Raw genomic sequence first — 27,577 nt, 5'->3', positions numbered from 1 at the left:
GTATTCATTATTTCTGTTCTGAAAGCTCTGTCATCTATTCCATGGGGTTGAAATAATAGGAACTGCCTTGTACAGTGTTTTCAAATATGAGGTGACATGTTAGTCTCAAATATATTTAGAAGTCAAGTACTTGATTTACTCTGTCTTCATTGTTCCAAATGCAATTATTTCACAAACTTTTTCCCTTGAAACAATGTAAACAGTATGACTGTGAACGTTCTCTCTTTTCAGTGCCACTAGTTTCTCTAAAAATAGCATTATCAGGTACTCTTCTGTTTGAGTACATCATGCTTCTTATTTAAAACTAGACCGTAATTCAGTTTTATATAAGAAGCATGATCCAATATTGTTCCATCCATAATCGATACCTTAACCATTTTTGCAGAATTAATATTTATATCCTGAAGGGTAACATGAACAAAATCAGAACGTTTTTAATTGGAAACAGTTGAAAACATTCCTGTTTAAGACATAAAAATCTTTGGTCAGCGCTAATCCAGATTTTTAAAAATGAACATGGGTTCATCTTTAGCTGGTAATTCTACACACTGATGTCTAGGAGTGCTGACAAATGGAGAGTAGAACTCTTTTAAGACTATAGTTGCATCTGCCAAGAAACTCTGAGATGAATACATAGTTATCCCCTGTCCTTCACAACGATTCCTGAGAGACAAGAGAAGTTGAGTGTATGTGATTGACTGACAGTCATCTAACGATTTGAGTTTGAACTTGAATCTCCTCACTCCTAGTTTAGCACTATACCATATTGACTCTCATGTCAGCTACAGGACTGCATCAACGTTTAAAGTTTCATTTATGGCTTCAAGAAATCTGACTTTGTGTAACAACGCAAATTATTTGCTATAATACACTTTGGAACCAATACAACTATAGAAATAAAAATATAAATAATTTAAAGGGTAGTATGAAAACTCACAAAGGCTAAAATCAGATAGTCATTGATATCAGTGGTAGTTTCTCATTGCCCAAGGAATTCATTTTATAGTCTGTACATAAATTGACCTGTTCTGTTGTTTTCCATCAAGATTTTGAAACTATTCCACTTAAACATTCTAGTAGCCTTACTATGATCACATCATCACCTGTTTAACTTTTTGGACTCAGTGCTGACTCAACAGATATTCTGTTAATACCTACACTGATTTAAAAAAACCCAAACACTTGGTTTTCAGCCACATGGAGTCAATTATTTGATGGAAGAATCCTATCCACACATGTATTTATTTGTGAATGCAGACTGGCTCATCCATGTCAATGAATAGGGAAGATCTGTACATTGGGAAACTCCACAAATGCAGACCAGTGGACCTTTCTAGATCTTTGACCCACCATTATCCCCAGATGGCAGCATGAGATGCTGTGAGCAGCAGTCATGTGACAAGAGAAGGAGGATCTTCTCTGGTCTCCAAACCTGCCTGTACTAAAAAAGAATTGTTTCCAGTGCTAAGTGAACTTGCCATCTTGTTGTTCTCTTGCATGCACAGAAGGGCAGAAGCCATGAAGCCTTTGCTCTGAATGTATACACACTAACAGCAAGGCCTTCCTAAAAGCAACAGAAGTGTCAGCTTTATCGAAGCTTTTGACCCAGAAGATATGGTTCTGCAACCTACCTATGGATCCTGATCCATGGGTGGAAGACCCCTGATACAGAGGACCTACTATGACTACTACTATAACCCTTGGTTCAAGGAAGGATATATAGGTATTGGACAGAGAAAATATATCAGTATGCAATTTATTCTACTCAAATTGTGTGTGAGAGACAACAATTACAAATGTTTTATCAGAACCTTCCTTTTCATTTATATTCTTTGCTTGATTTTAACCCCCCCCCCCTACTGCTCAGGAGTACAGTACAGAGCCTTATTCCTCATTTCATTTAACTATGGCTTTTATAAAAGAATGTAGCACTCCTGGCTGGCAGCAACAGCTGCTGTGGCCGGGGGCCATGAGTTGCCTCCCCGGAGGAGGGGGAGGCAGACGGTACTTTCCCAGCCATCTGGGAATGTGGTGGGAGGTGAAGTCGGAGGCCTTGTAAGGATGCTCTGTCCCTGACACCTCAGTTGCACCTTGTTCTCGACTTGAGAGAAGATGCTCAGTGTTTTTATCCTGGCACAAGGAGCGGTGTAAGCAGCATCTCTGCTCTGCAGCGCCGGCCTTTTGATGCACAGCTGTGAGAGTGAAGCTTGGGAGTGCAGTTTAGCTTGCATTAGCAGCGGCTCCACTCTGCAGCACCACTCCACTCTGCCCCCTTGCTGGCTTTTCAGTGTGCGGCTGCAAGAGTTGAGGCTTGTGTGTGTGGCAGTGGAGAGGTGCCACAGAAAGTGCGATCTGTCCCTGCTGGGGCTGTCAGGTGACACCGTTTTGTCCTCGAGTGTGGTGTTTTTGCCATGACAGTGCTACCACATGGGGTGCTTTAAGGGGTGGTGGGAACAGCTAGCGTAGCTTCTGTCACTGTGGCCTACTTTGGGCCCCTGTGAAGATTCTCTCCATCCCCCCCCCCCATAGGCCAGGCCGCAGAGGGTCGCTGTTGTCTCTCCTGGGCGGGCACCTTGGGTTGCTGGTGAGGCGTGCCTTGGCATTTGGGATTCCTGCCCACACTGTCTATCCATGAAGGGACCTGCGCTGTGGCTTCTGCTGATGGCTCCTGCTGGACGCACCTTTGCGGTGGCAGATGCGGATTCTGCTGTGGCTACATTGCTCCCCCCTCCTTCTTTGGTGCTTGGCAGTGGTTTTGCAGGCAGTTTGCAGCTGACCCCTCCCTTCTTCTTTGACAGCACTTTGAGGGCTGGTTGCACCAGACAAGGGAAGGGCCTGGTACCATAACCCCCCATTTCACTCATAGGGGGACCGTATCGGTTTGCAGCCCTGCCTGCCCCATTGGCCTGCCTTTAGGCCTGAATCAGGGCCAAGCAAAGGCCTGGTGGCCATTTTGTAGAGGCTGTGAGGGCCATCTTGTTTGCAGAGCACCAGTGGCCATTTTGTAGAGGCCTGTGAGGGCCATCTTATTTGAAGAGTGGCACTGGCCATTTTGTAGAGGCCTGGTTGTTATTTTATTGGGCAGAGCACAGGCACACACACACACCCTGGAGCAGGGGCCAGGCATGCCTTGCCGTTCTGCCTGTCCCCTTTGGCAAAGGGTCAACTTCGCCTGTATTCACTCTTGCCTCCTGGGTGGTTCTGCCCCCTGCTGGCCAAGCCATCAGGTCTAGTGGTCAAAAGTGGCAGGACACGACTCTGGCTGAAAAGGACATCCTAATGTGAGTTATAATGCCTCCCAAGAACGGCTCTGGTACCTCAAAGGGCAAGCAGCCCATGAAGCAGCCTGCCCCTGGGTGGCCCACGGTAGCAGTATCATCCTCAGATGAGGATGAAATGGGGCCTAGCTGGCAGGAATTGCTGAACCATATATCAGCATTGTAGCAAGCCCAGGATGCCTCTAGCATTATTCCAGGGACCAAATGGAAGAGGCTAATAAGGGCTGCGTTGCATGCAGGTTTTATTAATGATGTCTTGTCTCGCATTTCTGCCTGTGGGGGTTCGTCCGGCACAGGAGGGCCATCCAGTGCATCTGATGGTGTGGGACCTGGCAATCAACTTCCAGAGGTCTCGGCAGCTGATGCTGGTGGGTTGGAGGGCAATGCAGGTTGGACAATGGAGTCCAGACAAGTGGTAGTGGTGGTTCAGCCTCTGGAGTTGGATGGTAAGCTTTCTGGGCCCAGGCCACAATTGGGGTCTGTGTGACCATGGGGGCCCTGGGGTCAGGCAGTTGCCGCTGTGCCCCTATGCGCATCTCAGGCTGCATATGTGCAGCTGAGTATGTCACAAAACCTTAAGCTCAGGCAGTGCATGGCTGCAGTGGGGGCAGCCTTCCTTCATGGGGCAGCTGCCTGGGATGGCCAGATGGCCGGCTTTGCCATCACAGACCCAAAGGGGTATGGATCTAGTGGTGCCTTAGGGTTCCTTGTATGGGTATCCCTGGGCTAGCTATGAGTCAGTGTCCTTTAGGGCCTTGCCCTTTGAGGACACAGCAATGCCTCTTGGAGACCATCTGACGCCAGCAACCAGGGAAAAGATCCTTAAAGGGGAATATGTGGATGTCTTTACCCTTCTCTTCAGGGAAGTCGAGAAGATGGATAAAGAGGACCTAGATGAGCAGGATAATGGCTTAAGTGTCGCAAAGTGGATAGGATCTGGGCCAACTGGATTCCCGGGTTTCTAATTTATGCGGGTGTCATTGCTCATGTGCAACTTTAGAGGGTGGCTCCACTATTCCAGTACATGGACATAATATACAATGGGTATTCGGACTTCATTGGGGCAGCATGGCTGCAATATGACGAAGAATTCCGAATGTGCACCGCCCTTAACCTTTCCCTGCTCTGGGATCAAGATCACCAGCAGCTTTGCAGGTGATGTCCCCAGGATGGTCCAATGCAGGCGACTGCTCTGACAGTGGCAACTTGGTGCAACATTCCTCCATATCAGCTGGCACTTGCCCTTTAGGGGAGCCGGCAGCCCAGCCGCATATGCTCTGCTGGGAGTTTGCCTCACAGGGGGTATGCTCTAGGGAGACTTGTAAGTTCCACCATGCATGCCCAATTTGTGTGGGTCCTCCTGCCTTCACAGCATGTAAGTGCTAAGGACAAGACAGAAGGTGTGGAGCAGATGGAGCTGGGGCCGCCCAGATGCAGGTGGGCAAAGCAGAGGCTTGGCCTTAGTGGTGGCAGGTTAGAAATTGTGGGAAAGGAGCGGGCCAGTGACTATCCTTGGCACATCCCCATTGGTGGGGAATTGGGGTCTGCCAGGAATGGCTGGCTGCTTTATGGCCCATTTGCTAGGAGGACAGATGCCCTGGTGGGGAACCCCTGGACTAACTAGTCCTTCCCCAGCTTTACAGCCAGGTAGGGGAGCTTTAAGGTGGTGAACCACTTCGCCTGGCCAGGCCAGGTCCCGGCCATACGATGGATGGTTCACACATGGGGCAACGGTTCAGAGCGGAGGTCCAAGAGTGACCCCAAGGCCTGTACCACTAGTTAGGACCCTTGCTGTGTTGACAGATATGTTGTAGTAATTTTAATAAAGCTGCCCTTTACTTCCCAACTTTGGTATCTGTCTCTTCATTCTGACTGGGAGGGTGGCAAAGCTACTGTAACTCATATCGACTTATTAAGTTATAGACTACTATGTGTGCATGCCTTAATTCTTTAAAATATTGTCAGTCAAAAGAACAAAAGTCTTTTCCCGTCTACCAATATGATTTTAAAGACTGACAGCCTATGTGTTGGGCAAAAATGATGAAGGGAAAATATCAGCATAATAAATAGTAGTGCTGTATAAATATTGTTTTGAGAAGATGAACATTAAGTAAAGCAAAATGCCACATTTGGATTTTAATTTCTTAAAGACCTCTATAGCTCAGAGAGATGCCTTGGTAGGGAAGGGGACTAAACACTATGCTATTTGGTACTGTCTGCTGATGTGGATATGCACCTACTAGCAAATTTCCATGCTGCTAAACATGTCATGGAAATTAGTTATGCTTTGTTTCAGATAGATTTAATCTCTGTGCTCAGCTTTATGCTTGTTTAATTTTTTCTGCTACCATTCCCTATTATATCTGTTACCCTGAATGTCTTAACTGTTCTTTATTATTGTACTTTGCTCACTGAATGTCCTAGCTGTTGATTATATTGTATTTTCACTTGCACTGTGTAATCTACCTTGCAGCTCAGTGAGAAAGGTGGAGTATAAATAACAACAACAACAACTAGGTTATAGCTCTGATCCAGTGGTATGTACACAAGGCTCTGATTTATATATAAACTTACATTCAAGAAAGGGCCTCCTTATTCATTTTAATATCAAGCTTTCTATGTAATTGATAGCAGCAGTGACAGTGTGTGCAGCACATGAAGCTATACCTGTCACTGAACTGAAAGGGAACACCCCTGCCTAATCGTAGTTTCATGTAAAAGAGAGCAGAATTTTATGTAAGGAGGTCTATTATAAGTAGTATGGGGCTTGCTTTAAACTTCATGGGTTAAAATTTTGTTTTTAAAAACATATTCGTGTGTAAGGTTGCAAGGCTGAGCCTGGCAACCTGTGGGAAGGTTGGGGAGGGGGTGAAGGGACCTAGATGGTATGTGATATTGGCAATGTCACTATATCGCTACTGGGTACAACACAGATGTGACATTTGGTAACTCTAAGAATCACCACACCTTTATGGTAAAACTCTATTGTTTTACAATAGAATTATTGGGAGTTCTTAGTGCTACCCGTTGTCACTTACAGATTGGCCTTTCCACATGTTGTTAAAGCACCGGCCTACTTACTCAGTGCAGGTGGGTTTTTTTTCACAGATTCCAGATGCCTCCGATTTCAAAGTGGAAGCAGGCAGTTTGTCTTTCGTCTGATCAGCGTCCTTGACCCGGCACAGGAAAGAGTGGGAAATCCCGGTCTCAGAAAAGACGCTGATCAGACGAAAGACAAACTGCCTGCTTCCGCTTTGAAATCGGAGGCATCTAGAATCTGTAAAAAAAACCTGCCAACACTGAGTAAGTAGCCCGTTGCTTTAACAGCATGTGGAAACGGCCGTAGTATCTAGAAGTGACGTGCCTGTGTGAGTCACTAGACCAGAGCCTTTTTCTCCCTTTACTTTTCTCCCATCTCTGCTCAGAGCAGTGGTGGGCAACAGAGCAAATCACTGGGAGATTTTCTGTTATAAGCGGGCACATGGTAAGCCTATTCATGTGGCATGGACTAATTACCTGGCACACACCAATATTTTATATCAACATCTACATCTTTCAAAAACATATGTTAGTTCTCATAGATGTTAGAGCTGTAGAATGTGCACACGACATAAAAACGCTAAAACTGTTAATATGTGAAATGGCCCTGGGTTTGTGTGTGTCAATATGGTCTCTTGCTTCAAGAAATGTGTCAAGGGCATTTACTGTTCTTTTAAAAAAATCCAAACAAACAAAAACAAACTCCATTTATTGGCTAACTCATCCACATGGAAAACACTTCAGTTGCTGACACTAACAACTGGTTAAGACATTTTATTCTGTCATTGTTTCTATAGAACAGTTTCTAAGTGATAATGCACTGAAGGAAAAGCTGTGATGGGAACTCTTGTCCACCATTAACATGATTAGAAAAGAAAGATGGCTAGGAGAAGATTGAAACATTAAAGAAAAACTAAAAAATATACTTCAGCCAATTTACTTCATCTTTGTAAGATTACAGAGTAGTCCATGCTTTTGCACAAAACTATTATCTATATATTTCCTGTACTGAATTTCTTCTACCACTGTGACATCTAAAAGGATTAGTGGTACACTGTGCAAACCACTTAAAAATCAGGTTCCTTGTCTTAAAAAAGCAAGTAACATATAAAGGATGGGGTAGAAAAAATGATGCAGCTAAATATATGCCACCATTGTATACATATATTTATATTTAATATTACTACAAAATTTCAATCCCCATCTGTCTTTTCACTTAGCAATCAGCCATTGCAAGTTGTGAAACAGGCTCAGGAGGCATTGCAGCAGAGGTGGGTCTCAAGGAGATAAAGGAGAGGAGAGCTGTGACCTTATGGATCAGTTTAGGGAAGGCATTCCATGCATACGGGACAGTGTGGATTATGCTATGTGAAACCTGAAATTATGCAGAGCAGCAGTTCTCCAGGTAAAGAGTCAAGGTGTGTGTTTGAGATACCTACATTTGAGACAGAGGCAGTGTGGTTCTGTGTGAGTAACAGTTGGCCATTAAGGAGGCAAGTGAAATAAGTGATGCAAGACTACACCAAACTCCTGTTACTTGCCACTGTTTCTGAAGGGGTTGCTTCACATGTGACATTATTCCCACACTAAGGAAATTTCAGTGTAAGAAGAAGATGTATACACTCATGTACGACATATTTATTTTACCTTGATTACAAATGTTCTGAAGCTGTAGCAGAAGGTGCCAAATATATGTAATCATAGCAAAATAATCACAAAACGTTTGCAAGTGACATGAGCGCACATATTCTTTCCTTACATGGACGTTCTTTTATACAGGAAAACTGTCACATACAAAACAGCCTTCAGTGGTTGCCAGTTAGCACAGTAACTTTGAGGTAATGATCAGGGGACGACTGGGAAAGGATCTTAGACAGAAAAAGGAAAGGGAAGTGGGAATGAGAGGCAAGACAAAAGGAAGAAATGGGGTCAGTTATTTCAAATGTGCTTTCTCAGGAAATCAGTTATTTTTCTGTGTTTACAATTCATTATATAAATATCTAAAGTATAGCAATCATTATATGATTGACTAATTGAACCATTTACAACTGTGTTACTCCTTTAACATGAAAAGGTATAGGAAAAAACAAGTTAAAACAAGAGACAAAATGCTTCCCCTTACCCTTCTTCTTCCGTACTGAAGCTTGGAAATAGAAAGGGAATGAATGGTAAATCAAATCTGAAGAGAAGCCCCTTTTAAATGTAAGTCCCTGTATAAGTTGGTAGCACCAGTATTGAATATTTTAAAAGCTACGTCCTTTATCAAACTGTCTGTAGCATAAGCCATTCTGGCATTGCCCAAATTCCAACTCTTACTATGAAGTCAGTTTGTAGTAAAAGAAAGGATCATTTGGCTATCCATAACAAGAAGACTTAGTTTCAAAAATTAAACAACTTGTTCCCAATTTTAGACACCTGGAATTTGGGAACAAACTGTGGTCACTGGATAGGTCATTAGCCTGTGAGACTTGCTGCATATTCTTAAGGGTATAGAAATGCCTAACAATGAAGAGAATATCATATAAGAGAGAGAGGGGTGTGTGTGTGTGTGCTAAGGGCATAAACTAGTACCCAAAGAACTATGAAACTAGTTCTGCAAACTCAAGACTATATGTTACTTTCTATCAAAAAGCACCCCTCCATATCAAATTGGAAGCTGGTTTTGAAATGAAAAGGACTTTCAAAAACAGTTTATCATTAAGCACACGGTTTAAATGCCTCCCCTGAAGGAAGTCAACGATACCAGTGAACCACTGCAAGCCACTTGTTTGATCTTAAGCAGCTGTTTGAATCCCTATTATAATTATCAAATAGTGGGATTAAGAGGCAGGTCATAAAAATTATTGGACATTTACATGAACAAGAAAGGAAGAAATTAATATGAAGAGGCAGGCTATACATATACTGTGAATAATATATAACAGTCTTTCCTACACCCTTTCTTATAAAGAACCAAAGTTTAAATTACAAAATAAGATGTTTATTTGTACAATATATTCAGCTAATTGAACTATTTTTCAGCAGATGTTACTGATGAAACACACTTCATAAATTTAGTTTGGTAAGACAGTTTCTGTCATGCTGATCCAAGAGAATGAAAAATACAAAGGAACTAAGTATGTATCTTTTGTTGGATCAACTTCTGCTGATGAAAGAATATTCAAACCATTATCTGAATGACAAAGAACTCATTATTAGACAGAACAAGAGTAATCTTGATTTCTTGATCTATCACAACTGTCTACAACCCTGTTCTGGTTCATGTATATTATATTACATTATTGAAGTGTGATGTACTATATAATCTGAATATCCAAAATTAATCTCACTATCATTACAAATCAATTGATGGGATTTCTGCATTTTTGAAATTTCAGAAATGCCTTGTGTTGGTGAGCAATTATAGCAGATCAATCACAATAATTCTAGGGACAGACCAACTCTACCACTCTTAGCACTTGGCTGAGATGTTTAAAATATTTTCATGAACATAAAATTATACTCCCTGTGTAAGGTTCATGCTTGTATACTCTTACCAACAGAAGGCCTACTAAAAAGGTACTACTTTACTTATTCTAGCTAGCTTTTTCAGTCTAATTCTATGCATGTTTACTCAGGTGTATACACCTGTGAGTTCAGCTGCACTTACTACCAAGTAAGAGTGTATAGAACTGCAGCTTTAGTATAGTTAGCAGCTCTGGTAGGCATGCAAATGCATTCAATGAGCAGATTTTCCCAGCATGATTAGGACTGCCCTCGTCACTTCACATCAAGGAAAACTCCTTGAAATGAGCATATGATGAAAGTGAAATGGACAGCTCCAACAAGCTCCCTGGGAACATCCATGGAACTCTGGAACACAGCAAATATGAATATCCAAAACTGCTGGACAGGAGGAGTTCACAGTTTCAGTCTCTCATGTTATATAAACAAACCAATAGATAAACAATTTTTCTCTATGCTAAACCCCTATTAAGTTTCCTGCACTTTCATTTAAGGTCCTTCAGTTCTAGCTTCCATTTCCCCAGATGTTAGGTATTTGTGACAACTAGTCCTAAAAGCCCATTAACATTTTGTTTTTATGAGAACACTTTTAAGCTAACTAGGAACTTCAGCTGAGCAGAGGGGAGTAATCACCAGGCTGACCTGTTTAAACTAGTTAGTGCAATTGATTCCCACTTAGCTACCTTTATAGGTCTTCTACCTACTTAAGGAACAATTTTGAAACTTAGGAAACTGTCACATCTGAATCTTCATGCTGAACAAAATTAATATCCTCCCAACAAAAATCATAGTAATTCATTTTTGCTATAAAATTAAAAACATTTATCGTTGATGCTCAACATGGATAATTAAAGAAGATCCATTGTTTTTAATTTTGTAGGCAAAAAAAGAATTGTATTACTTTGTATCCAGATGATTTCCTTCAGAATGAAATGAGTTCCACATGGGGTGACTGGTGTGGCCTTAGGAAAACTATGTCCTGAGTCTCCAAATAGTTCCTGAGTAGGATGTTAAGAAAGTTATAAGGCAGCTATGTGAGGAATTAATTACATTAAGTACTACACATTGCAGTAGATAAAATAGGTCAAGCTTGGCAATGACGCCTCTCTGCCCAGGTAGAGGCTCAGAAATAGCTTAGAGTTGTCCTGCTAGAAGAAAAATTCACATTCTCAAAGATGGCAGGAAGAGTTTATTTTAAATGCACCACAAATATTAGTTCAGCCACTTAAAGGACTATTATTTTTATGGCTCTTGAGTGACTTCTCTTTGTTTTTCCTATAGACAAAAAGGTCTGTGCTATGATACAGGAACATGTTAAGAAGAATAATTTCACAATATTCTCAGTCATGCAGGAATTCTGAAGATTGAGCAGTTTCAGGGAGAAATGGCAGAATATTTTAATAAATGAAGTACAAAAAATGTAATAATAAAGCAATATGTGGCATAAAGCAAAAGCATCTTTCTGAGGAAAAGTATTTGTAATTAATTATTTAAATTTAAACAACAAATGGCAAAATAAGTTCTGCATCTGAGGGACTTCTACAGTTCATACCATCAAACAGTTTATCATTATTTGAATGTGCAGATTTAATATCCAGAAGCCTTGGTTTCCTCCTATAGACTTTTAACTCAATGAGTATTTCCATGTTTACAGGTTAGAAACCTGTGCTGGCTTCAAGTGAAAAGTTTCTATTATAAAACTGATTAATTTACTTGACCAGTAAGAGGTAATGGATCTCTGTATGAAACTATCAGATTTTAGGTCAGTGATGTGCTCCAAGCTATTCAGATACCTAATTTTTAAAGCTGATTATCATGCAATGGTTTTTCAGTTACCAAGGTATGAAAAAGCCAATTTATTCTTAATATCAAATATGTGTCTATTGGAATATTGTACCAAGAAATTTTGTTACATAGCCAGGGCTTTTTTTTCAGGGGGAACGCGGGGGAACGGAGTTCCGGAACCTCTTGAAAATGGTCACGTGGCTGGTGGCCCCGCCCCCTGATCTCCAGACAGAGGGGAGTTTAGATTGCCCTCCACGCTGCTGAGCGGCGCGGAGGGCAATCTAAACTCCCCTCTGTCTGGAGATCAGGGGGTGGGGCCTCCAGCCATGTGACCATTTTCTCCGAAGGCAACCCACTGAGTTCCGCCACCTCTTTTCCCAGAAAAAAGCCCTGTACACAGCTATACATTTTGCATTAAAAATGAGCAAACTGAAAGAATGTTATTGTTCATGCAACTACTCCAAAGATTTAGTTCTAATTAAATGTATAGATAATATTAGTTATAAATATATACATAATATTTGGAATGAAGGGCCTGACCCCAGAAACCATGAGTACTACAGCTAGCTGCTGCAGTCCTTGAAGTTTTCTTAACCAATTACTTGCTCTGCTAGTATTAAGTACTGGATGAAGGATGGTCCCTGAAATAAGCACAGGTCCCAACTGTAACCCCTACTTAAAAGGAGATTGGGACTATCAGAGATGGTAGTACTGATCTACATTAGTGTTCCTGTACCACACACAGACAGTCTGTATACACATCCTAGATGCTAGATGTGCATTCCCCCTGCAGTACCCTTTTGAGTTGATGACTGAACAGATCTGAGAGCAGAAACTTGTTTCCATATATGGATGGTTCTTGTTGAAAACTAGGTAGCTTACAAGTACAAAGCTCTAATTCTTGTCAGCTTTTAAATAATAAAGGCTAGCAGCTTACCTTTGTCCACTAATGAGAGGCCACAGAAATTTAAAATAAAACAATATTAGATAAACAGGTATTTTAAAAACAAAAAGCAAACTAATAAAATATACTATAGCTTGTAGTTGATGTGTAAAATAATGATGCATATAAAGTAGAAACACATTCTCTCGCAGAGCTGGAAACACAAAAAACATAAAAACCAAAATCATTCATGCTCATCATGCATACTTGGAAATCTCCAGAAATGCAACATTCCCATGTAATCTTTTCAATACCACATACTTTACAGGGTGCAATTCAATTTCAAACAATCTAACATTGTCTTTACATCTGCACTATTTCAGCATGCTAATTAAAAAACGCTTTCTTACCAAGCTCTTCAAGCTCTGAGGTCATTGACTTAGACCGCAAGGTCAGTGCAGTGGTTGGAGCCCGTTTTGGAGGTGGTGGGGCTTTGCATTAAACAGAAGGACATATATGTAAGTAAATGCATTTAAATTACTGCATGTTTCAATAGGCAAGATTCGTATTCAATCTCAAAATACATTACTAATAAAATAAAAATACATTTGTCTCAATGTATCTAAAACAGTCAGTTTTTGGAAACAAATATGTACTAGCTATTTACAGTAATTTCTAAGCATGGAAATATAAAAACAGCGCCATGATATGTATTTTGTTTTAAGAGATTTTCATGTTTTGTGTAGTCAGCTAAGTTGATGCACTTATCTGATAAATCTGCAAACATGAGATAGGATACAACAGAAGCCTGTAAATTATATAGTTCAATATCACACAGAGAACCCCTTCAGCACGACTAAAAGCAAATTAAATGACTTACAATTATCTGGTTTTGACCATGGTGGGACACAAAAAATGAACCAGAGAACCAAAGACACTCTTGAATAATTTTGCTTCCAAGACTGAAAAGCCATAGACTAATATTCTTAATATTGTAAATGCTGAAATTAAGTGAGGATGATGCAAACTATATTGAATGAAGGCTTGAACTAAACATATAAGCAAACACTTAAAATAAGAATTTAGATCCTTTGAACCATGAGTAAAAACCTTCAAGGTGAAGTGTATCTACATCCATTTCCACTTTCCCACAACAGCCTTCCATGACCTCCAAAAAGCATTACTGGGTGACAAGAGATCCCTATGGACAAGGAACTCCTTGGCACAGGGTGTTGAAGTGAGATGGGGCAATCAGGCAAAATCTCAGTCTTCCTCATCTATCCTTGCTGTACTCTGCTGGGTAGTTTTTGTTCAAGGGAATGCCTTTGTGGAAGCCATAGAGGATTGCTGTGGAAAGATGTGGAATATAAAATTCTGTGACCGTCTAGTGCTCACACTTTACAGGATCTAGCACAAGGATGCAATTTTCCATCCATACCTAATTCTCATCCAAAATGATTACCATTCAGAGCTAGATATACCTAAAAGTTTTTCAAAGATATCTGTGCTGCACTGAACCATTCAGAAGATAGGACCAGAGAAAAATGCTCACTGTTATATCATGTCAAAAGTGTATACTTCTGCAGAAGGTTTCCTTCTGCACTGCCAACATCCCTTTGTCTCAAATAACCTTCACTTGTGTGGTTATTATAATTCCTGTGTATAAAGTTGGCAGCAAGTTGAAAAGCAAGATACGCTTGGCATAATAAACAAGGTCTATGTGAAATATAGGCACAGAAAGGCATGTACACTGTGATCAAGAGGAAGTAATCAATTCATAAAAGCCACTAACCAAGATGCAGTTGCTAAAAATGCCACTGCTACCTGGCTTCTGCGTGACTTCAATAATCATATTCTCAAACTTCAAAGGAAGATGTCTATTAGCAACTATTACTAGCGCTGAGAAACTGGAAGACTTTGAAAGGCCTGAGAAAAAATATGATCTCATCTCAAAACAATCACAACAGGAATTTTTCAAATGTTCATGCTATTTGGATAAATGCTGTATTTCTAGGACTCTCTACTAATGATCAAGTTTGCAAAATTCAGAAAGATGTCTCTAACAAAAGTAGCTTTAGCTTTAAACCCTCTCAGATTTAATGCATTATAGCTAATATTTCATAATAATTTACAATTTATTTTCTTATCAACAATGAAATGGAATTTCCAAAAGCATGAAATTCTCACTGATTCCAGTAGAATCAAATTTAGGCTTAGTCTGAAGACCTTCTTATGTTCTAAAGCTATGTTGAAGATTTAAGACTCACAAGAAGTAGAGCCTTAAGCAACTCAGTTAGCATTAGTATTAAAATAGAATCATGGAAATTACTTCACAGCAGTATCAAATTTTGTTATTAGGAAAATTTGCAACATTGCCATGAAGGATGTATGACACCTGCATATATCTTATAACCAATACCAGGTTTGATATGTGTGTCAGAAGCAACCTGAGCTTCTGGGGGAAAACACTGTTACCTTTCCATGTCTTTGAGATAACTGTCAGTTTAGAGAAGCACACACAAACAAATTCTCTACATGTTACTGCAAAAAAAAAAAGAGAAACAAACTTCATACTAAAGTACTGTGCTTTTAATGCCCCTGATACACACTCAGCAGCATGAGAACATCAACTGTTGGTGCAATCCCATGCAGCTGGAGAATGATATATTACTCATAAGGGAGGTGCCAAATGAGCTTTTTCTCCCTGGTTATTTCTTTAATTCGTTTATACCCCCATTTTTCTCCCTTATGGGGACACAAAGTAGCTTACAATGTTCTTCCTTCTTCCATTTTTATCCTCGCGATAACCCTTTGAGGTAGGTTAGGCTGAGGGTTTGTGACAGCCCCAAGGCCACCCAATACACTGCCATGGCAGAGTGGGGATTCAAATCTGACATGCAATCCTATTGCAAGTTACTCCAGTCTAAGCCCACTGAAGTCAATGGACTTAGACTGGAGTAACTCTCTATAGGATTGTATTGTCGAAGGCATTCACGGCCGGAGAACGATGGTTGTTGTGGATTTTCCGGGCTGTATAGCCGTGGTCTTGGCGTTGTAACCAGTCACAGCTGCTGGCAAAACGTCAGGAACTACAACGCCAAGACCACGGCTATACAGCCCGGAAAATCCACAACAACCATCTCTACAGGATCGTACTGCCAGTCTGTCCGATCCTAGTCTGACAGTCTAATCATTACACCATGCTGGCTCTCAGATTGAGTCCCTGCCAAGAGGTAGGGTATTAAACCCATTCAAACTGACCCAACCTATTTGGTTACAATATTCACACACTTCTTAGCAGCTGAGCAGTTCAGGATTACACCACAAAAAGATGGAACCCATGTGATTGGGTGTGTATTTCAACGTCTCAGCGTTCTTGCAAATCAGTCCCTTTCTTCAGTATATATAATGTTATCAGACATGTATATATATAATGTTATCATTATATGTATATATATAATGTTATCATTATATGTGTGTATGTATATATATATATATATATATATATATATATATATATATATATATATATATATATATATATATATATATATATATATATATATATATATATATATATATATATATATATATATATATATATATATATATATAAAATGTTATTAGACATATTTGATAGTAGAATGAGGCACATATTTTACAACATGAATTCTAAACAGTTGCTCACTTAGGCTATTTTCTCTCTGGAAGAACATGAAAAACAGTTCAAACAATGAAGAGAATGTACCTTTCTTTCTGGCTGTATCATCTGGATCGAGATTCCTGGTTACTGTGACAACTTTAAGAACTAAGTGATTGCCTCCTTGCCGAATCATGTTCACTACCTGTCTGTGTCCAACTTTTACTACATTTTCATTATTAACCTGGAGGGGGGAAAAAACAGGATTAACTCAAACATATGCAAAATAACTAATTTAAAAAAATGATTGATTTAAAATATCCAGGAAATTAGAATATAGGCATTGGGTTGCTTTTTTTTTGCTAAACACTTAACATCATTATGTTTTCTACCACATATTTAACATAATTAACATAATTTAACATAATTAACAGCAAACTACTGAAATTCTTAAAGAAAGTTGCACATCTTGATTCTGGCCAGCCATACCTAAGCAAAGTGAAAGATGAGGATTGTTCAAGGACTGATGCAAGAACTGTTCAACTTTCTGGTTTTGTAGAAAATTATGATGTTAATTCTTGAATTTTAACTTCAGTGTTCTTTTCAATATAGTACTTAACTTTTATACTCCCTGCAAGTATGCAAGGATAAAGAAAGAAAGAATGCTAGTTTATCACTTAATTTTAATTTTTTAGGTGGTACAGCCATCACCTTTATGGAATTCCTGAAATATAGAACTTAAAGCAGCTAACCAAATCTACACACACTGCATATTTCTTTTTAATGTAAGAATTAGTAAAAACTAGTTATTACAGTACATTCCTAATTTTTTCAGGAAAAACACAGTTGTACAACAGATTAATAGGCTACTAATCACACATATGCACCATTTCCTATAAAAATGACAAATAGCTTAAGCGGCGCACCATCTGTTGGCATCATTATGTACAATTATGTTATTTAGCATTTGAACTAAGAACAAATTGATACAATTTCTCATGTTTTCTTCCAAAACATCTGAAAAATCCGTCTTTTGCTGAACGTGAAAAATGAGTCTGTTAAAAAATGATAGTTGTCATGAATTAGAAATATATAACAAGAATTTGGTAACACTCAGATTATGACTAGAGATGGGCACAAACAGCAATACGAACAAAAAAAAGCCACGAACAGCCCAATCTGCTGTTCATGAGCAAGCTGTTCATGAGGCCCTGTTCCCAGAGAACGTGTTCATTCCAAGCCCTCTTTGTGGCATTCGTCAGCTGTTCGTAAAGCCAGTCTGGTGCCTTTCAATCAATTCCCCTGGCAACATAGGCATGGACTGTCTGAACTCTGTCTGAACTCCTTCTGGCTTTCCTTCTGGCTTGTAACCCCTCAAAGTAGCTTCCAGCGGACAGTCCAGTTTTTGCCACTGTGAAAAGAAAATGACAGGAAACAGAGGGACCCATGGATCATGGCTTTCCCAGGGTCCAATTTCTCTGAAACTTGGGTGGGTGGGTCTTCAGAAGACAGTGAGAACTATGTCCCCTGCAAATTGGTGGGCATTGGACACTGGGAAGGTCAGTTTGTAACCCCTCAAAGTAGCTTCCAGCGGACAGTCCAGTTTTTGCCACTGTGACGAGAAAATGACATGAAAGGGGGAGACCCATGGATCAGCTTTTCTCAGGGTGCAATCTCTCTGAAACTTGGGGGGTCTTCAGAGGACAGTGAGGACTATTTCCCCTGCAAATCTGGTGGGCATTGGACATTGGGAAGGTCAGTATGTAACTCCTCAATTAGCTTCCAGCAGACAGTCCAGTTTTTGCCACTGTGAAGAGAAAATGACATGAAAGGGGGAGACCCATGGATCACACCTTTCCCAGCTCAAGTTCAGCTAAGTCCCAAGGGGGCTGTTCTGGCTCCCACAAACCTCCAACTACGAACATGTTCGTGAACATTTCATGTCCGTTGATGTTCATGAATCCCTGTTCGTGGATGGCAACAAACAACGAACATCGTGTTTGTTTTTTTTCCTGTTCGTGCCCATCTATAATTATGACCTGAAACCAAAGTATCACAAAGGGCCTGGGATATAATAGACAAAAGGGGAGGGGTGGCATTGCAGAGGCCTTGTGAGAGCAACTCTCTCTCTCACACACACACATACATGCAAATCTGCAATCTTTGATACAGCTAGGCTTGCCAGATTTCAGTCCTCACCTGCCGCGCCCACCCCAGAGAAAGGCAGCAGGGGTGATAAGTGCATGTGTGCAGACTTCTGGACTCCCATGTCACACTGGAAAATGACATTGTTTTCTGGCACAATGGGGGAGCTACAGGTCGCATTGAAGTAGGGTTACTAGTCCCCCTGCTCAGGGCTCCCACCCTCTGCCCCTCACTACCGTTTACCTAGAGGAAAAGGAGGTGAAACACATCTCCCGGGGCGTGCTCCCGGGTAGAGTAGTGTGCTCCTGTGCACCGCAGTCAGCTGATTTGGGCCCCAAAGGGCCAAATCAGCCCCATTTGGGGCCTAAATTGACTTGCTGTGAAACACAGAAGCACTCCAGGGCCCTCCCAGCAGTGCTCCTGTGCTCTGCAGCTGGCCAAAACAGGCCCATTTGGGGCCACAATTGGCCCACTGTGAAGTGCAGAGTACTCCAGGGCTCTGCATGATGATATCAAGCCATGGAGCGCTTCCAGGCATGGGCGCAGACTTCCCAATTTCCTGAGTGAGAGACTGGGGCTGAGCCAGATGGGTTGCTATGCTAGGTCCTTAAAAGAACCAGGTGACATTATAGGGAGGGGAATCTACTATATATGAAGGCAGGGCAATTGGGGATTTAGGGAGGGGGTCCCTACAAAATTAGGGGAACCCAGGCAATCCCTAACAACACTCTTGGGCTGGGTCAAACCTAGGAAAAAGTGGGAGTTGGCCAGTGGTTATAGTGGTATTTCACCGATCTCCTGCCGTGTCCTGTTTTTGAAATTTGCTTTTAGGATAGTCACTTTAAGATCTACAAATATACATACCTTGTGCCTAGGACAAATTAATGGTCACAAATTTGACACTAAGAAAGGCAACACAGAAAAGCCTGTAGGGGACCATTTTTAAAGTTTTTCTGGACATTCATTTACAGGAGTCTTGTTTGTGCCTTATTCAGAACTTAGTACTGAAATTTACTAAATAATGGCATCGCAGATGCCTTCATTTGGTAAATGCATGAAGTCTCTGAGCCAGGGCAGAACACAAAACAGTTGTTGCGCACTCAATTTCTGAGCAATGTACAGAGTTTAGACTAGTAGCAATCCTCACTTGAAACTCATAACTGAGTAGAAGCACATTTTGAGACAATTCAGAACATCACCCATAGCCATGACCCCAAAGAAACTCACAATTATGCCACTTAGGATTTTAAACTACACTGAATGTGTTTGATCTAAGTGATGTTCTTTGAATCAACTCATTAGCTATAACATTAAGATCAATTTCCTGAAAGATTGTTTATATTCATGAAGAAGTGTCATTTGTTTGAGCCTGTCTCATGCTTGACCGTAGAAAGGTCTTTATTCTATGAAGACATGAGAATTACCTTTCTGAGGTGTAGAAAGAAACAGGTATGGTAAGGCCTATTCTGATAAGTTTAGCTAATTCTGGTAGTAGCTGACGCAGACATTTCCCTTTGTCTGAATATTCTGGCCTGTATACAGTAGATGTTATATTTTGGTCCTTGGCAAATATGTGTGCATGTCTGCTGGGACAGGCTTGCCTGGGTTGTGCAGGCTGGGTGTAATCCCTGGAGCGTCTAACTTTTTGTAATAGTATTTCAAATTTGCCAAAGTGTTTTATAGCTTTTAATCTAAACAACAACCAGGCAAAGTAAGCCACAGTGAAATAATATTATTATATGCTTGAAACCAGTTAATGTTAGCTGTTGCTGCCTAGGTGGTGAACAATTGTCAATACACATCTACTTGACCAACTTTAGAGTATAGACATTTTTAAAAAAATGCCTAACAGACTTGCTTGGGCCATTAATTAACTTAAAAAAGGAACTCATTCAGCATCCACTTCAGCAAACACAGGAAATCATAGGCTTGAAGAAGACACAAAATATCTATTTACCAAAAGAATCCCCAAATCCTGCAGCAATACTTTTTAAAATTTCTATTTCTTCTCTAAGCATTAGCTAGTTGGTTGCCCCTTTGAAACTGTACCATATCATTTTAGGTAACAGCAAAATGAAGAGAATGAACATGTAAAGAGTGCACATTCTTGCCACTGTTCTCTCTGAGCTGCACTCAGGGCAAAAGGAAATTTTAAAAAGGCTCTGCTCTGCACACACACACACACCCTGTCTTGTTCATGCAGATGGGCTTTCTCATTGCTTCAGAGAGACAGCACCCGGGCTGTCATTTTAGGAATTGTCCTTTTCTTCAATAGATACCACCTCACCATTTAAAAATAGAATAGAAATTGAAAGAGGAGCTTAGGAGTGGCTGAAGCACCTCCCCCATGCACACACTACCATGAAAAAACTAACTGTTCTCAATTAATATTATATAGACCCATCCCACACCCAGCAAAAACCATAGCAGCAGCAAGCAAGCAAACAAACAAAACTATTTTAACAAGGAAACATAGGCCCTCCCCTTCCCCAGTGTTACAATTCTAAAATATAATGTAACAATAGTGCAACTGAAAAGTAAAATAAAATAGAGACTCACTTTTTCCCTATTAAAAGTTATAGAAACTGGTCCTTAACAGAGTAGCATAGATTGCAGAGAAAATGTGATGTGCGGATGGAGCATAGTGGCTAGTTTAAATGTGAGAGAGAAAGTAATAAACTTATACTTGCCTTAGGTTTAGAAAATAAGTAAGAATTCTTTATTATAGAAACTCCATAATTTGACAGAAAAGTGGAGAGATATATTCCTATCTACCTAAGTCTAAGAATGGGCATGGATGGCAGGACAAGTCCTGTATCCATGGTGCAAGATGGAGAAAAAAGGTAGAAGTGTGATAAAGGAGGAAGAGAAGGATGTCATGAGTAGGAAGTCCTGAGATTAGCAATCTACACATCAAAGCATAGTTCAGGGCAGTAAAGGAGAAAACAGTAAACAGATGCCCTAACCTTTCTGTCTTTCTAACTTTTTAGTTTGTCCTCTGCTGAAACCTGAGGAAAACGGCCCGTTCGGCTGCCGGCTCTGGCCGTGCCCACCGCAGGCCATTCTTTGCCTCCTCAGATGGAGGAGGAGACGATGCTTTCCCAGCTATCCGGGTCTTTGCTGGGGGGGGGGGAGCCTTTAGCCTGTTTAGGCGGCACCGCCTGCCCCAGCCGGTCGTTGCAAGTGCTCAGATAAGCAGGACGTGCACCTGCAGCGACAAGCGTAGGCTTCGCGGCGGCATCAGCGGCGAGCACAGTGTTGGCGGTGCTGCCTGGCCAGCCGACAAGCAAAGAGGAGGCTTGATCGCGGCAGCGCTCCACAGCGTTGCGGCAGTGGCTGCAGTGGAGGCGGGCTACGGAGCAAGCGTACAGAGGCTTCTGATGCTTGGTGCTCCGAGCTGCCTGTGGGCCAGGGGAGCGCGACTTCCGCACGCTGCATTAGCAGTGGTGGGGATCTTATTCCGGCCTGCCGGCGGTCCTTCTCTCCCGTTTTTTGGGGTGTTTGTGGGCCCTGGTATCGGGCAAGTGGGGGTGGCATGTAGCGTGGCGGTTCCCCCAGTGGGGACTTGAGGGTGGTTGGGGTGTTTTCTGGCCGGTAGGCATATGGCTTTGCTGGGCATGTTTGTGGCTACAGAGTGCCTGGTGGGAAGTGGTCATCCCCTCCCCACCCACCCATTGTATTTTTTGTAGCTGGGGTTTGGGTGATTTACATAGCCCAGCGCAGGCCCTGCTACCTTGTGTGTACCTCATTGTGGGGTAGCGGCCATTTTGTGGCGGGCTTTGCATGTTGAGACCTTTTCACAGAGGGGCCATTTTATAGATGGCAGCCATTTTGTGTCTGCCCCCCTCCCCCTCTGGAGTGCCTGCAGCCCCCCTTCTTTCCCTCTGGTAGTTGTCCTCTTCAGGGCATTGGGCTTGTATTAGGGATCATGCCACCCAAGAAGGGTATGGGCTCTTCAGAGGGGAAGCAGCCATGCAAGAGGACCCAGTCTAAGGGGCCCCCACCAGCCCTGTCCTCTTCTGAGGATGAAGATGGGGGTGTTAGCCAGCAAGAGATTTTGCAGCGCTTGACTGCTTTGAAGCGGGCAAAAGGAGTGCCTGGGCCTGCCTCCCAGAGTGCCAGCAAGAAGAGGCCAATTAGGTGGGTGTCTTGGGATGCCCTTAACAGAGATATATTAATGAGGTTATCTGCTCTTGAAGGTTGGGTGGGAGCTGTGGCTGACAAAGCCAGTGGTGCTCATTTCAGCTTCAGCCAAGGAGTGGTGGTGCCCATAGTGGAAGAGGAGCAGGTGGATATGGCAGAGGAGCCTCCTGTTGCAGTGGCAGTCGACCCAGTGAAGCCAGTGGGTAAGGATGGGTCAGCTCACCCTGGTTTTTTGTGGCCATGGGGACACCTGGGTCAGGGGGCTGCAGATGGGGCTCAGGGAGTGGCTACAGCTGCAGGTCTGCAATTCCCTGTGCCATGGCCCCAGGCTGGTCAAGCTCCTTGGGTTGGTCAGAGCATGGGTGCACATCTGTTGAGCATGGGTGCTTCCTCGACATGGGTGTGTGTGTGAAGCTACAGCTTTTCCAAGTTGCTATGGGGGATGGTCAAGGTTCCCGACTGCTGCTTGGGCCTGTTATCCATATCCTTACTTGAACTATGGCAATGTGCCATTTAATGCCTTACCATTTGGGGACACAGCCCTACCCCTTGTTGACCATCTAACGCAGGCTACAAGGGATAAGATACTTAAGGGAGAGTATGTGGATGTCTTTTCTGTTCTCTTTTGGGAGTTGGAAAAGAAATACAAGGATGAATTAGATGACAGGGACAAGGAGAGGCTAAAACGGAGGCGAGTGGACAGGACATGGGCCAACTGGCTGCCCAGATTCCTTATATATGCGGAAGTTTTGGCAAGGGCTCAGCCCCAGCGGGCTACGCCTCTGTTTCAATATTTAGATATTATTTATAAAGGTTATACTGGCTTCTCGGGTGCTGCTTGGATGCAGTACGACAAGGAGTTCAGGATGAGGGCTGCTTTAAATCCAGGCCTTCCATGGACCATATTCAACAGCAGCTTTGGCTGCGGATGATGTCCCCAGCGAAACCAAGTCCGGGGGACCCGTCAGACAGTGGCCATACTGTCCAGCGATCTTCTACAGCTACCATTTCCTGCAATATGGCGGGGCAGCAGGTTCAACCCCAGCTGCTCCGCTGGGAGTTCGCCTTCAAGGGAGGGTGTGCCCGTAAGTCCTGTAGGTTCAGACATGAATGCCCTTCTTGTGCCAGGCCTCATCCCTACAATGCCTGCCCCAAGGTCAGGCAAGGAGGGGGTGGCAAGAAGCCCGGGGGAGGTGGTGCTAGTAGCCAACAAGGGTTTGGAAAACGGTCCCAGCCCAGTAAGGCTGAGGGTACTTGAATGCCTGTTACGTTCATACCCCAAGGGAGAGGATGCCCTTTTCCTGTTAAGTGGGTTTACAGTTGGGTTTAGGATCCCAATTCAGGGACCGTGTTCCCCATTCATGTCTGATAATTTACGTTCGGTTGTTGGTAAGGAGGACATAGTTTGTCAGAAAATTGCTAAGGAGTGTGCAGAAGATAGGGTGCTAGGCCCCTTTGACAACCCTCCAATCCCCAAACTGAGGGTGTCTCCTTTAGGGGTGGTTCCCAAGAAGGCGGAAGGGGAGTTCTGCCTCATTTATCATCTGTCATTCCTCAAAGGGAATTCAGTCAATGATGCTATTCTGGAGCACCTGTGCTCGGTTAAGTAAACGTCATTTGATCAAGTGGTCTCAGTTGTGCACAGGTGTGGGGTGGGGGCAGAAATGGCGAAATGTGACATTAAGTCTGCATTTCGCCTACTCCTGGTACACCCTGAGGACTTTAAGCTCCTTGGATTCTCATTTGAGGGGAAGTTCTACATGGATCGTGCCCTCCCCATGGGGTGTTCCATTTCTTGTGCTGCCTTTGAGAGCTTCAGCTCCTTTCTGGAATGGGAATTGAGGCACCGGTCGCATTGTCGCAACACGGCGCATTATTTAGATGATTTTTTGATGGTGGGGGCAGCAGGATCTGGGCAATGTGCCCAGTTGCTGGCCACCTTTATGAAGCTTGTAGAGGAGCTGGGGGTCCCTTTGGTGCATGAGAAAATGGAAGGGCCTTCCCAGGTGTTAACCTTCTTGGGCATAGAGTTGGATACAGTCCAACAATTATTTCGGCTTCCCCAAGCGAAGGTGGACAATCTCAGGGCTAGGCTCCAGGAGTTTCAGTTTAAGTGCAAGGCATCCCTCCTAGAGCAACAGCAATTGGTGGGCCATCTTAATTTTGCCTGTAAGGCGATTGCCCCGGGAAGGGCCTTCTTGAGGCAGCTCTGTGATGCTATGTTATCACTGCACGCTCCTCATCATTGTATTCAAGTTACTAAGGATATGCAGGTGAATTTGGCTGTTTGAGCCGACTTCCTCAGGAATTATAAAGCGGTTACTTTTTGGCGTGAGGACTTGTTGCTTGAAGCTGAATTGCAGGTCACATCGGATGCTTCTGGCTCTACTGGTTTTGGAATGTACTTCCGAAGGCACTGGTGCACAGAACAGTGGCCGCCGGATTGGCTGGCACTGAGGTTACATAGGGATTTGACCTTTTTGGAATTTTTTCCAATTCTGGTAGCTGTGCACCTTTGGGGTGAGGAGTTGTCCAACCACTCTGTCCACTTTTGGTGTGACAATCAGGCAGTGGTGCATGTGATAAACTCCCTGACTTCCAGATCCTCCAGGGTCATGAGGCTGGTTAGGGCCTTTACATTGTTGTGCCTCCGGTAGAACATTTTATTTAAGGCCAGACATGTTCCTGGAATTAATAATGGTGTGGTAGATGCTTTGTCCCGCCAACAGATGGAGCATTTCTGGCAGCTTGCCGCGGAGGACGACCCGGAACCTGCACAGATGCCCCAAGAGCAAATTGAGCTAGTGAGTCAAGAAGCATGTCTGTGTCTTGCTGTGTGCATCTGTCATGTCATGTTACTGTAGATGTAAAAGATCTATTTGACAGGTCCTGGATGATGCAAGAACATCACCTGACTAAGGAGCAGAGATACTACCTACGTCACCTCACCTGATGTGCTGTGATTGGACACTGGGGGGTGCTACTGGGGGATATAAGCCAGCAGTGTCTTGTGCTGGAGTGGACCTTGTTCCATCAGGTGGCTAAATAAGGCACTCTCTACAGGGTTCCCTTTAGAGGCAAACACAAGTCCAGTGTCTGGAAAAGGAAACTTTATTGCAGAAAAGGTCCATTATAGTCCACTGTCCTGAATAGGAGACTCAGGATGGTACATGATCATTGTTACCAATGAAGGGTAAGCATAAGGTACAGAGTAACAATACCCATCTGGAGCAGCCTCCCCCCACAGTTCTCAAAACAACATCTCTCAGTCCTGGGAAGCTGCTTTCCCTCAAGGCCAATGCTTGGTGGAACGGCGTTAGACAAAACAGTCTCCATGGTGGGAATGCTGCCTGGGAACTGGTGCACCTAGGAGGAAAACACTCAAACACTAGAAGCATTAGAAAATGGAGTCAGTACAGTTTAGGTATACACTGGACCTGACATTCTGCCCCCCTTAAAATAAATCCCCCCCTGGTTTATATGGGTAGCGAATATGAAAAGCTTTGGTTAATCTAGGAGCATGAACATGTGCAGAGTTCACCCATTCATCGTAACCAGAATCAAAGTCCTTCCACCTAATGAGGTAAAAAAGCTGATTTCGTTTGAGTTTAGAGTCCAAGATTTGTTGTACCTCATAGTGTATTTGGTCGTCAATCAAAGTTGGAATGGGTGGAGCTTTGATGTGCCATTTGTTGTCGGTGGGAGCTTTCTTTAGAAGACTGACATGGAACGTATCATGCACATGGCGCAGATTCTTGGGCAAAGTTACAGCAACAGTCACTTTATTTATTATCTTGCGCACAGGAAAAGGTCCTAGGAATTTCAGAGCGAGTTTGCGGCTTGTCTGAGCTATTTTCAGATTTTTTGTGGAAATATACACATGATCTCCGGGTTGCAATTCCCATTCGGCCACACGATGGCGGTCTGCGTATTTTTTGTAATCCAGTTTGGCTTTTTCGAGGTGTTTCTTAATAAGAGTCCATTGCTGGGCCGCCTCCCCCCACCATGAAGATACATCTGGCAATTTGGAGGAATGGAGAGGGGGTGCGTCCAACGGGAAGGGATTGAAGTGGGCTCCGTAGACAATTTTGAAGGGGGCCTCCCCCGTTGAAGCGTGTACACTGTTGTTATATGAGAACTCGGCCAAAGGGAGGAGGTCCACCCAATTGGTTCGGAGGTGGTAAGACGGGCTGGTCCTGAGGCTGCTGCCCCGGTATGAGCTGCGGTCGAGGTAAGAGGGGCTGCAGCGGCGAGGGTTGGTTAGGTGGAAGGCCGCGCGGGCTTGCCCCTCCGGGCGTTGTTAATCTGGGAAGCAGCGGCTGGCCTCTGGGCGCTATTGGACCTTCTCCCGTAGGTTGCCCGACGGGGACAGTGTCTGGCGGTTGACGAGGGGCTCCCCCTTGGTCCGGCCGGACCTCAATAGGAGACGTAAGAGGGGGTATCACCGGTGTATCACTGGGCCTTTCTTCGCCTTCTGTAGGCCTTTCAGCGGGAGTCTCATCTGGCGGCGCATCCCCTTCCTGGTTAGGTTGTTCGGTGGGGGTTTCTCCGGGTGGCTCAACCGGGTCATCCCTTCTCGGTGGAATTTCCTGCTGCGCGGGAAGTTCCTCGGGTTGCTCTCCCGATTCGCCCGGATAGGTGGCCCCTTCGCCGGTAGGTGACGGCTGCTGCTGGGCATCCTCCACCGGATAGGAGATGACACTTTGAAGGGTAGCTATCTGTATCGCCATCTCTTCAGGGGATAATCTTTCCCCTGCTCCCATTGCCGAAATTAAATGGATGGCATGAGCCAAACTTTCTTCCATATCTATTAGTTTAGCTTCTAACTGTTGCATTCGACTTGCCCCCGGTTGCTCGCTTATGGAAGCTTCATTCGTTGCACTCACCGGGGACAAGGGGCCCCAAGGAGGAGGGTCCCCTTGGACGACTCTCGATCTCGCGGCTAGAATTCCCTTGGCCATACCCGTCACAGCCGAGATGCTGGTATCCACCGCATAGGTGCGACCTTGTATTTGCTCCCAACTTTGTTCAGGGACCTCCGTTGGCTCTTTCCACGGAGCAAGTTCGGAGTAATCCCAACTCAGGGCGCCGCGGCGAGACGTGTCCCCCTCCGTCTGCTCGAACGTCCTGTTCCAATAGCTCCATGATTGGCTGCTGTCT

The 27,577-nt window shown here is 43.3% G+C and overlaps 1 protein-coding gene across 3 annotated transcripts in view; it reads right to left on the bottom strand.

Moving 5' to 3' along the window:
* SHANK2 (SH3 and multiple ankyrin repeat domains 2) overlaps positions 1-27,577 on the bottom strand; it is an 829,172-nt gene that overhangs the window by 91,757 nt on the left and 709,838 nt on the right. For all 3 annotated transcript variants that reach the window (XM_054971067.1, XM_054971065.1, XM_054971068.1), the window contains 2 exons: positions 16,238-16,373; positions 12,900-12,980 (listed from right to left, as the gene is read on the bottom strand). In XM_054971067.1, the coding sequence (XP_054827042.1) occupies positions 12,900-12,980; positions 16,238-16,373 (217 nt within the window). The remainder of the gene's footprint in view (positions 1-12,899; positions 12,981-16,237; positions 16,374-27,577) is intronic.

Source organism: Eublepharis macularius, chromosome 2 (genome assembly GCF_028583425.1).
Source record: "Eublepharis macularius isolate TG4126 chromosome 2, MPM_Emac_v1.0, whole genome shotgun sequence".
NCBI lineage: Eukaryota > Metazoa > Chordata > Lepidosauria > Squamata > Eublepharidae > Eublepharis > Eublepharis macularius.
This window is presented reverse-complemented; position numbering and strand designations above follow the sequence as displayed.